Source organism: Sus scrofa, chromosome 2 (assembly GCF_054392235.1).
Source record: "Sus scrofa isolate SSC_HxYL_T2T_F1_AM1 chromosome 2, Sscrofa_HxYL_maternal_Yorkshire_Landrace_v2.0, whole genome shotgun sequence".
In the NCBI taxonomy this organism is placed as follows: domain Eukaryota; kingdom Metazoa; phylum Chordata; class Mammalia; order Artiodactyla; family Suidae; genus Sus; species Sus scrofa.
Genome location: NC_139384.1, coordinates 71,291,053 through 71,302,868, shown reverse-complemented (window position 1 = coordinate 71,302,868; position 11,816 = coordinate 71,291,053). Strand labels below are relative to the sequence as shown.

Genomic DNA, 11,816 nt, shown 5'->3' with positions numbered 1-11,816 from the left:
TAGCATCCTGGGAGTTTTGGTCCGGGCCGCTGTGCCTCGCAGCGCGCAAGCGTATCCCTGCTTCTCCTCGCCGCTAGTGCGCAGCTGCAACCCATCCTTCCGAGGCCCACCCACAGATACACACCTCTAAGCAGAGATCCAGTCGCTCGCCCACTAGGACCGCACCACAGACAAAATAAGAAGAGGTGGGAAGGGAAGAACTTTATTAGACTCCGCTTCTAGCCTCTGCCACGCGGGCCCCGCCCGCCCGGGTCATGGAGCGCCCCCTCCGCCCTCCTCCTCGTCGTCAGCCTCTACATCGAGGCCTGGGATGCCTCGGATTTGGCGCTGCAGCGCCCCGCCCAGCAGGGGCAAGGCTTCCTCCTCCTCCTCAGGGGGCGGAGGTGGGGGCGGGGTCGCAGCCCCAGAGACCGGTTCCGGGGGCACCGGGGGCTGAGCCGGCGCGTCCTCTGCGACTCCCGCTGCTTCGACTAGCGCCCCCTCATCCAGGGCACCGCCCTCGGCCTCCTCCTGTTCCTTCTCCTCCTCCGGGCTGTCGGTGAAAGGGTTCTCTCCCTGCGGGGGACGGCGATACTTTAGAAATGGGAGCACCCCAGGGCCCGAATCAGGCACCGGGGCTGGGGACCGGGCCGCGTGACAAAGGCAAGCACCTCACCTTCAGATAGCGTTCCAGCTTCTTGCTGATGAGCTTGTTGTTAAGGATGCTGCGAGCCACCATGAGCGAGGACTTCTTAGACTGCTCCATCATGAGCTGCGGGCAAGGCAGGCAGGGCTGGAGAGGCTGCTCCAGGCATCCAAAACTCGCCCCATTCCCACCAAGCCAGATCGGTAAGGGCACCCCTCTCCACCTACACCTCGGGGCTCAGCACCGCCAATGATTCCAACCAGATTTCGTAGGTCTGTAAATGTACCCTTGGGTACAAGCTTGATTTCCCCTCTACAAGCATGGAACCATGACCTGATTTGATCCTTGCCCAAATGCTCCTCCATCTTTCCATACCATACTTACTTACTGTATGTAACTGTAACTGATTAAAGACATGTCTTTACAGCTGTATGGCAGAAATCTGATTTGCTTACATAAAAATTATAAGCAGTGAACAAATTAAGAAACCTATTGAAGACCAAGTAAATGTGCAACCCCTAACAAGGGGCCACCTGCCTTAATATGAAAGGAACTCTCTAGGATAAACGAGGTATAAAAGCAGGAATATGAACGTCAGTCAGTGTATTTAACTAATATACATACATCTTTTTATTCCATGGGATTCCCAGGATTAAGAATTATACCCCCAAATGGGAAGGTTAAAAAGAGACACTTAATACTCTGCAGGCGAGAGGTTCAACTGTTTATTTTCTGCAAATCAGTTTGATAGAATGTATCAAAAGTAAAAGTTTTTGGAGTTCCCAACCTGGCTCAGTGGTTAACCAACCCGACTAGGATCCATGAGGATGTGGGTTCCATCCCTGGCCTTACTCAGTGGGTTGCTGTCAGCTGTGGCGTATGTGGAAGATGTGCCTTGGATCTGGTGTTGCTGTGGCTGTGGCATAGGCCAGCAGCTGTAGCTCTGATTCAACCCCTAGCCTGGGAACTTCCATATGCCATGAGTGCGGCCCTTAAAAAAGCAAAAAAAAGAACAACAAAAAAAAAACCTCAGTAATTCCTTCTGGAAATCTAGCCTAAATTTAAAATTGGAAGCATGCATGTTTTTCACTGGCTGCAGTGAAAAACTGGAAAGCACCTAAATGTTCTCCAGGGAAGAAGTGGTTAAATACATCAGACATTAAAAAGAACACCATGCTGTCCTTAAAATAGGGCTCATCTCTCCCCTAATATAAGAAAGATAGAACAGTGTGCATAGCATGCCAGAACCTTTTTGTCTAGGATGATTTACACCAAAATACTGCAGGACTTTCTTGGTGGTGAGAGTAAAGGCAACTCTTAATTTCATTGTTATAAAGGTAATGCAGCATAAAGCCATCAACAGGGGGTAAAAAAAGTTACTGGGAGGGTTGTGGGGGGAAAGCTGACCTCCAGAACCCATATTCAACCTTAGCCAATGCTTTATATACCACGTTCCAGAAAATCATCTTTCTATTCCCTTTCCCCACCTTCACCATTTTTTCTCTACACATTTTTCTTTACTACACAGGGAAAACATTAACAGACCTCATGCCTGCTCAAAATGAAACAAGTTAAAGATGCACAATTAGGATACTATTACAGACTAGTTCCTCTGTAACTTTCTCACTTGCCAACACATTATCCTTCCCCCTCTTGGTGCACAGATGGACACACCAGAATGTCTCCCAATTGAAGCACATTGATGCTGTTTTCAGATTTTTGCTACAATAACCAAACACCACCAGAATAAAATGCTTCCACGCTGGTGCTTTTAATTCTACCAAACAGGTTTCTGAAAGTGATAGTGCCTGAGTACTCTGCAGAAATAAGTTATGCTTCTTTCACCTGTACTAAAACAATGTACTTGTCCTCTGCCTGTCAGCATTAGATGTTAGCACTTTTACTGCAGGATCAAAGAGAGAAGAATGTATGTTGTCTCTAGTGGCATTTCCCTACTCATAGGGAATTCAATACACACATTGGGCCAACTTGTCCAGCATTTCTATAAAGTCGTCATCTCTCACATAGTCTCTGGGTTTCCTAGCTTCTTCAGGAAGGCTTCTTTTAATGTCAAGGTAAGCATTTCCTAAATTTTGTTCTCCTACCCACACACACACTTAAGATTTTGAGAATTCAACTTTCCAGAGTGTATATGATAAACTATTGTTTCTTCCTGTTGAACTGACATAGAGATCTACAATCCCTTATCCACAAATCTGAAATCCAAAAGGAAAAGTTTTTCCACCTAAAATTCACTTGGTGGCAAAATATGGCAGCATATATTTTTTATTTTCGACATTGTATTTTTATACCATCTTTATTTATCCCATTTAAACAAGTCACTTGAAGAATTATTGATGGTTCAATTACAAAGGCACTTTCCCAGATCCTGCTGGAGATGTTAGCGATCATATCATGTAGCTGTTCTGAAATCCAAGTTATTTCAAAAACATCTGAGTTTCCAATAAGAGACCTGTACTGACTTTAATACTGAGTTCCAAAACACTGAGATCTTTCATTAGACTCTATTCTGGTTCCATGTTTTATTACTATGCCAATATTACCTGTTTTCTCTCTCTCTTTTTTTTTCCAGGGCCGCACCCGCTGCATGTGGAGGTTCGCAGGCTAGGGGTTGAATCAGAGCTGTAGCTGTTGGCCAACACCACAGCCACGGCAACACCAGATCTGAGCTGTGTTTGTGACCTCTACCACAGCTCACGGCAATGCTGGATCCTTAACCCACTGAGTGAGGTCAGAGATGGAACCCACATCCTCATGGATACTAGGTTGGATTCATTTCCACTGAGCCACGACAGGAACTCCATTATCACTTGTTTTCAATTGCATTGGCTCTTGTATAAGTTATATCTGTTGTCACTGCCCTTTGTATAGTTTTCTTGGAGCCAAGATTTAACTCTACAAATAAAACATTTTAATTTCAGCCAGTCTTCCTCTCCAGATTTTGACTGCAACTGCACTGTCTACATTAATATGGAGAGACTTGGGATTCCCATCATGGCTCAGCAATAATGAACCCGACTAGTATCCATGGACTCAGGTTCGATCCCTGGCCTCAATCAGTGGCATAAGGATCTGGCATTGCTGTAAGCTGTGGTGTACATTGCAGACATGGCTTGGATCTGGCATTGCTATGGGTATGGTATAGGCCAGTAGCTACAGCTCCAATTGGACCCCTAGCCTGGGACTATCCATGTGTTGTGGGTGTAGCCCTAAAAAGATTAAAAAAAAAAAAAGGAGCTGGTTTTTGCTTTGTTATTAAATCTCCTATCTAAGAACACAGTACTGGAGTTCCTGTCATGGCTCAGTGTAAAGGAATCTGACTGGCATCCATGAGGATGAAGGTTCCATCCCCGGCCTCGCACAGTGGGTTAAGGATCCAGTGTTGCTGTGGTTGTGGTGTAGGCTGGCAGCTTACAGTTCTGATGCAGCCCCTAGCCTGGGAACCTCCATATGCTGCAGGTGCAGCCCTAAAATAAAAAGATCCCCCCCCCCAAAAAAAGAAAAGAACACAGTACTTCCCGCCCATTCACTGAGGTCTTGTTTCATATCCTTGAAGTTTAAGATACCATACTTTTCTTCATTACATTTCTAGTATTTCACACATTTTGTGGTCATTTTTCCCATCTATGTTTCTAACTAGGTATTATTATTACTCGAATGGAGAAAAACTATTACTTTTGATATATTAATTTTGAATCCTGCCTTCTTACCAAATTCTATTAATTCTAAGAACATTTTTTGTTGAAATCATTCAGCTTTTCTAAGAATATAATCACATTATTTGCACATCAACAATGTTCATTTCCAGTATTTTATACTGTTACTAGTTTTTTATTGAACCATTCTTATATTCCAGAAGCAAATTTTACTTATAGAGTTACACATTTGAATCTCTACTAGTTGATAAGTAGTAATTTTAGTAATATTTTACTTAGCACTTTTACTTAGCACTTTATATTCTTTTTTTTTTTTTTTTTTTTTTTTTTTTTTTAATTTTAGGGCTGCACCTGCAAGACAAGTAAGTTCCCAGGCTAGGTATTGAATCAGAGCTACAACTGCTGGCCTGTCACAGCCACACCAGATGCAAGCTGCATCTGTGACCTACACCACAGTTCATGGCAACACCGGATCCTTAACCCACTGATCGAGGGCAGGGATCAAAACTTCATCCTCATGGATCCTAGCCAGGTTCGTTAACCACTGAACCATGACAGGAACTCCAACACTTTTATTCTTTAATAAACTAATTTACAGTTTCACCTCATTAACATCCTTACCAGATTTCTAATATTAAGGTTAAAAGGGTTCCTAGAAATGAATCAGAGGATAGAATTCTGACATGGCAGCCTGAGAAGCTCCATGGACTTGATCCCTAAAGAAACAAAAAAACTATTTAAAAAAAACCCCAAAACAGGAGTTCCCATCCTGGCTCAGCAGTTAACAAACACGACTAGTATCCATGAAGACATAGATTTGATCCGAGACCTTGCTCAGTGGATAAAGATCTGGCATTGCCGTGAGCTGTGGTGCAAGTTGCAGATGAGGCTCGGATCCCACATTGCTGTGGCTGTGCCACAGGCCAGCAGCTACAGGTCCAATTCAACGCCTAGCCTGGGAACCTCCATATGCTGCAGGTTGGGCCCTAAAAAGACAAAAAAACAACCAAAAAACAAACAAAAAAAACTATCTTAAGTCTTTGGAAACAGTATTAAGGACATATAGCAAATGAAGAAACATTTATTAAGAAAAAGCTACTACTAAAACTCAGTAAGGAGAGCATGAGTCATGGTGGTTAGAACATGGCCTGTTGCTTCCCTGCCTTCCACAGCTCAGCATAACAGAAACTCCACTCTAGACAGTGCTTTCAAGGAACACAGGCCTTTCTCTCTACTCAGGTCATCTCCATTGAGGGATATATATTCCTAAGAGAGGCAGAATGTTAATGTTTCCCACTCTGCCTCTTAACTGCCTGCTGCTGAGGCTAAGTTCTAGGCAAATTCAGGTAAGAGGTGGGGGCTCTCTCTTCTATCTAGCTTCCACTCATGGATTGGAGACTTAACCTTACATTGCTCTAGCTCTGGCTTGTTCACAGAGCAGAGGTCCCACGCCCAGAGAGGCAAACCAAATCAAGTCGACCAGAGGCTATAGCTTTTTCCACACTGATCTCTTCTAAAACAGTGGAGTCAGTCCCACTCCTGGGCAACTATCCAGAGAAAACCATGACTCGAAAAGACACATGTACTCCAATGTTTATTCCAGCACTATTTGCAATAGCCAAGACATGGAAACAACCTAAATGTCCATCAACAGAGGAGTGGATCAAGAAGATATGGTACATATACAAATGGAATATTACTCAGCCATTAAAAGGAACAAAATACTGGCATTTTTAGCAACATGGATGGACCTAAAAATTATCATTCTGAGTGAAGTCAGTCAGTCAATGAGACACCAACATCAAATGCTTTCACTGACATGTGGAATCTGAAAAAGGACACAATGAACTTCTTTGCAGAACAGACACTGAGTCACAGACTTTGAAAAACTCATGGTTTCCAAAGGAGACAGTTCGGGGGTGGGGGAATGTGTTGGAGTTGTAGGATGGAAATCCTATAGAATTGGACTGTGATGATCATTGTACAAGTACAAATGTAATAAATTCATTGAGTAATAAAAAAAAAAAAAAAAAAAAAACCAAACAGTGTAGTTAAGAGAAGCACTCTTATCCCCACTCCCAGCTCAGAAGCCTGGGTTCAGAGGTTCTACCCAAAGGGAAGGGCATGCCTTAAAACAATGAATTCCCTAGTCTCTTTCGAAAGGAACTTCTCTTTTTTATGAGTATGAGAAAGTTTGGAGTTCCTGCTCTGGTGCTGTGAGTTAATGATACAACTTGTCTCTGTGGTGTTGTTGGTTTGATTCCGGCCCCATGCAGTGGTTTAAGGATCTGGTGTTGAGGCAGATGCAGCTCAGATTCAATCCTTGGCCCAGGATATAGCGAAAGAAAAAGGCAAAAAAACCAAACAAACAAAAAAAAAGTGTAGGGGAAGTTCAAGACTAAGGGCTCTCTCACAACATGGGGAGGTATAGAGAAAAGCATTGAAAAGAAGAGTGGTAGATTTGATAAAAAAATACAAACCAAACCATGGTTCTTTAGGTTACCAGAGAGAATCAGTAAAACAGACATGTATGAAGAGCCTCCCTGGGTTCAGACTAAATCTCAAGCAATGACTTCAAAAAACAATCCCCATAAAGGAGCCCAAATTTAATTGGAAAAAGAGCCATTTAATTGGATTAGAGCAATTAAAAAAATTTTTTTTTCTTTATTGGCTGTCCTGCAGCATCTGGTATTCCTGGGCCAGGGATCAGATCTGAGCTTATTACATTTGTATTAACACTGGATCTTTAACTCACTGTGTGGGTCTGGGGGAATCAAACCTGTGTCCCAATGCTCCAGAGATGCTGCCAATACCATTGTGCCACCGTGGCAACTCCAGATTAGAGTAATTTAATGCCTCTAGACATTGTTGAAAACAGAGCAATCAGCCAAAAACTTGTGGAGATTAAAAGCTTAGTATAGTAAAGGAAAAAGACAAAGAGAGCTTTATCAAAACTGCCCCCACCCAAGGGTTGCTGTGTACTGCCTACGGCTTCCTCTTTGAAGGCTTCACACTGTTGGGATGAAAGACATTTCACTAAAACAATTTAACTAGTCACTAAAACAGACAAATAACAAGACCTGGAATGGGAGAGGACTAGTACCTAGAGCTGCCACAATATATTTCCTAAAATGTCTAGTTTCCAACAAAAAATTATAAGACATGCAAAGGAAACTCTGACCCACACCCAGGAAAAAAAGGCAAAAGAAACTGCTTGTGCCAGTGGCCAAATGTCAGATTTAACAAAGACTTCAAAGCAGCCATTATAAATATGTTTAAAGAACTAAAAAGAACCGTGCTTGAAGTAAAAGCTATGATGATACTGTCTCATCAAATAGAGAGCATCAATAAAGGGATAGAAATTATGAGGGGCTCAAAAGGAGATTTAAATTGGCAGATTTAGCAAATGTGTAGATGGGTAGAGATCATATGGTTTGAAGAACAGAGAAAAAAGAATGAAGAAAAACGAACTGTCTTAGACAACCCAGGACATCATTAGGTGACCCAGAACATACATAATGAGAGTACTGGAAGAAAAGGAGAAAAAAAAAAATCTAAAGAAATAATGGCTGGGGAGTTCCTGTTGTGGCTCAGTGGTTAACGAATCCTACTAGGAACCATGAGGTTTTAGGTTCGATCCCTGACCTTGCTCAGTGGGTTAAGGATCTGGCATTGCCATGAACTGTGGTGTAGGTCATAGACGCGGCTTGGATCCTGCATTGCTGTGGCTGTGGTGTAGGCTGGCGGCTACAGCTCCTATTAGACCCCTAGCCTGGGAACCTCCATGTGCCGTGGGAGCTGCCCTAAAAAGGACACACACACACACACACATACATACACACAAAATTAAGAATGGCTGAAAACTGCCCTATTCTCATGAAAAACTTTAAAATATACATCCAAGAAACTCAACAAAATCCGAATAAACATAAAAAGATCCACAAAAAGAGACATTATAGTAAATACGCTGAAAGCCAAAGACAAGGGGAAAAAATCTTAAATGTAGCAAGAGAAAAATGAATTATCACTTAAAAGATAACCCCAAAAACATTAAAAGTTGCCTCCTCATCAGAAACGAGGGCATACGACTGGGGTAACCCACTTAAAATGCTCAAAGAAAAAACTGTCAACCAAAAATCCTATTCCCAGAAAAGCAATCTTTCTGGAAAGTGAAAGTGAAATAATAATGATATTCCATAACAAAGAACAAGTGAGAGAATTTGTTGCTAGCAGACCTTACAAGAAATACCAAAGGAAGTTCTTTAAGCCCAAAGGAAATATCTCAGACAGTATTGAAATCCATATGGAAGAATAATAAAGATAGTTGTGTAATTAAAAAAGACATTATAAATGCCTATTTCTTTTCCTGTCTTCACAAATTATTTAAAAGGGAATTGTGTAAACACAAACGCGCACGAGCACACACACATATATTTAAACATTAAAAAATTTATAGGAGTTCTCTGGAGTTCCCATCATGGCTCAGAGCTAACAAATCCAACTAGTATCCATGAAGACGTGGGATCGATCCCTAGTGTTGCTCAGTGGGTTAAGAATCCGGGGTTGCTGTGAGCTCTGGTGTAGGTCACAGATGCAGCTCGGATCCCACACTGCTGTGGCTACAGCGTAGGCTGGAAGTTGTAGCTCCAATTCAACCCCTAACCTGGGAACTTCCATATGCTGCAGGAGTGGCCCTAAAAAGCCAAAAAATTACAGGAGTTGTCTTGGGGAACAGTGGATTAAGGATCCAGTGTTGTCACTGTAGCAGCTTGGCTTGCTGCTGTGGTGCAGTAGCAATCCCTGTTCAGGAAGTTCTGCATGCCCTGGGCACAATCAAAAAAAATTTACATATTATATATATATGTCGTTCTAAATATATAAAAATAATTGTATTATCTGGCCTGTAACATAGAGAAATGTAATATAGTTGCCAATAACAGCACAGAGAAGGTGGGAGGAGTACTGGGCTATTAAGGAAATGACTATAGATGGTACTGCAAATCCACTGGAAGAATCCAAATGAAGAGAACCAGAAATGAGCAATAAAGCTAGTGTAACAAAAGGTAGACGTATGGACTGTGGTTTCTCCCATCAGCGTCCTTAAAAGAAAAATTATAAAAATAATTAAACTGTATTACATTATTGGGTTTGTAATACATATAGATGTACTACTTTATATAAAAAAAAACCCTATGTATAGATACATAGCAGTAACCTTATCTCACTGAAATTAAGTCACTGTATGTAAAAGAGAATTTGAAAAGTTAATTAGTATAACGTAAGACCTAGTGCAATCACTAATTAAAACGTGGAGCTTCCCTGTGGCAGAGCAGGTTAGTGATTCAGCATTGTCCCTGCAGTGGCCTGGGTCACTGCTACGGCCATGGGCTGGATCCCTGGCCCAGGAACTTCCACATGCCATAGAACAAAAAAAAAAAGGTCGTGGTTTAGTGGTAATGAAACCCAACTAGTATCCATGAGGACATGGGTTCGATCCCTGGCCTCGCTCAATGGGTTAAGGATCCAGTGCTGCTGTGAGCTGTGTAGGCCAGCAGCTACAGCTCTGATTCAACCCCCAGTCTGGGAACTTCCACATGAAGCAGGTGCAGCAGCCCTAAAAAGACCAAAAAAAAAAAAGAAAAGAAAAAAATTAAAATGTTATACTAAAAAAAATCCTCAATACAAAAGAAAGCTGTAAAGGAAAACAGAGGAACAGATGTAAATCTAATAATATCAATAACATTAAATGTGAATGGATTAGACAATCCAATCAAAAGTGAGAGAAGGGAGAGACTGTCAAACTGGATAGAAAAATACGAGTCAATGATATGCTGTCTATAGGAGACATAGTTTAGACCTAATAGAATCAAGGATACAAATAAATGGAAAGGAAAAGGATGGGACGAGATGCATAAACATCAACAATAAGAAATAAGAAAGCTGAACTAGCTATATTAATACTAGACAAAATAAAGTGTAAAACAAAAAATGTTTCTCAGACAGGGATATTTTATAATAATAAAAGGATCACTTCAGCAGGACAATATAACAATTATGAGTACAGGTGCACCTACTAACAGAGCACCAAAATACATAAAACAAAAATTGGCAGAAATAAGAGGAAAAAAAGACAATTCAACAACAGCTGGAGATTTTAATATCCCACTGTCAATAATGCATTGCCATGAGCTGTGGTGTAGGTCACAGACGTGTCTTGGATTCTGGGTTGCTCAGGCAGTGGCATAGGCCAATTTGACCCCTAGCCTGAGAACTTCCACATGCCTTGGATGAGGCCCTAAAAAGACCAAAAAAAAAAAAAAAAAAAAAAAGGACTTGAACAACACTATAAAACCAAACAGGCATAACGTATCTATAGAACACTCTACCTAACAATAAGATAACAGTCATTCTACTCAAGTGCACAAGGCACATGATAGACCATGTTCTAGGCCATAGAAAAAGCTTCAGTAAATTAAAAGGACTGAAATAACAGACTGTATATTCTCTAACCACACTCAATAAATTTAGAAATCAGTAACAAAGCAGTTTGGAAAATTCAGAAATATGTAAAAATTAAATGACTATACTGCTGAATAAGCAATGGGTCTAAGAAAAAGAAATCAGAGGGAAATTAGAAAATACTTGAGATGCATGAAAATGAGGATATGATAAGCCAAAACTCATGGGATACAGTAAAAGTGGTATTCAGAAGAAAATTTACGTCATGTAGCTATAAATGCATACACTAAAATAGAAAAATCCTAAATCAAGCAGAAGATTCAAGTGAAAATAATGAAACAAAGAACAGAAAAACAAAAGAGGAAAAAAAAAATCAATGAAATAAATGTTTGTGCTTTTTAAGGATCAATAAAATTAATAAACCATTAGCAAGACTAACCAAGAAAACAAGACGACACAAATTACAGGAATCAGAATGAAAGAAGGGGAGTACTGATGCTATAGAAATAAAAAAGGATTATAAAGGAACACTAGAAATATATGTATCTAATAAATTGGGTAATATATGAAATGGACATATTTCTAAAAGACAAAAACTACCAAACACTGACTCATGAAGAAATAAATCTAGGAAGTTCCTGTTGTGGCTCAACAGGTTATGAACCTAATATCAATGAGGATACCAGTTTGATCCCTGGCCTTGCTCAGTGGGTTAAGGATCCAGCGTTACCATGAGCTGTAGTGCAGGTCGCAGACTGGCTTGGATCCCGCATTGCTGTGGCTGTGGCATAGGCCAGCAGCTGCAGCTCCAAGTCAACCCCCACCCTGAGAACTTTCATATGCTGCAAGTACGCCCCCACAAAAGAAAGAAATCTAAATAGACCAGTAACAAGTAAAGAAACTGAATTAGTAATAAAAACAAAAAGCTACCCACCAAGAAGAGTCCAGGTGCAGACAGCTTCAGAGGCAAATTCACCAAATTTTTAAAGAATTAATACCAGTTATTCACAAACTCTTCCAAAAAAGTCCAACTGATTTTTTGAGGCCAGTATAAC

The 11,816-nt window shown here is 41.0% G+C and overlaps 1 protein-coding gene and 1 long non-coding RNA gene across 21 annotated transcripts in view; both read right to left on the bottom strand.

Annotated features, from left to right (window-relative positions):
• Positions 1-186: 186 nt before the first annotated feature.
• The window catches only part of AKAP8L (A-kinase anchoring protein 8 like), a 37,159-nt gene continuing 25,529 nt past the window's right edge, over positions 187-11,816 (bottom strand). For 19 of the 20 annotated variants that reach the window (XR_014837469.1, XR_014837468.1, XR_014837479.1 and 16 more), the window contains 2 exons: positions 656-751; positions 187-555 (listed from right to left, as the gene is read on the bottom strand). Coding sequence is in view for 3 of the 20 variants with exons in the window: in XM_003123432.5 (XP_003123480.1) it covers positions 253-555; positions 656-751 (399 nt within the window). In the remaining 17 variants the exon portion in view is untranslated. Of the gene's footprint in view, positions 556-655; positions 752-11,816 lie in introns of those variants that run through there. The other variant, XR_014837471.1, reaches the window with a different exon arrangement.
• Positions 5,880-10,631, bottom strand: LOC146405446 (uncharacterized). The gene is made up of 2 exons (XR_014837495.1): positions 8,966-10,631; positions 5,880-8,074 (listed from the first exon to the last, which is right to left on the bottom strand). It is a non-coding gene; the product is annotated as an uncharacterized LOC146405446 (long non-coding RNA).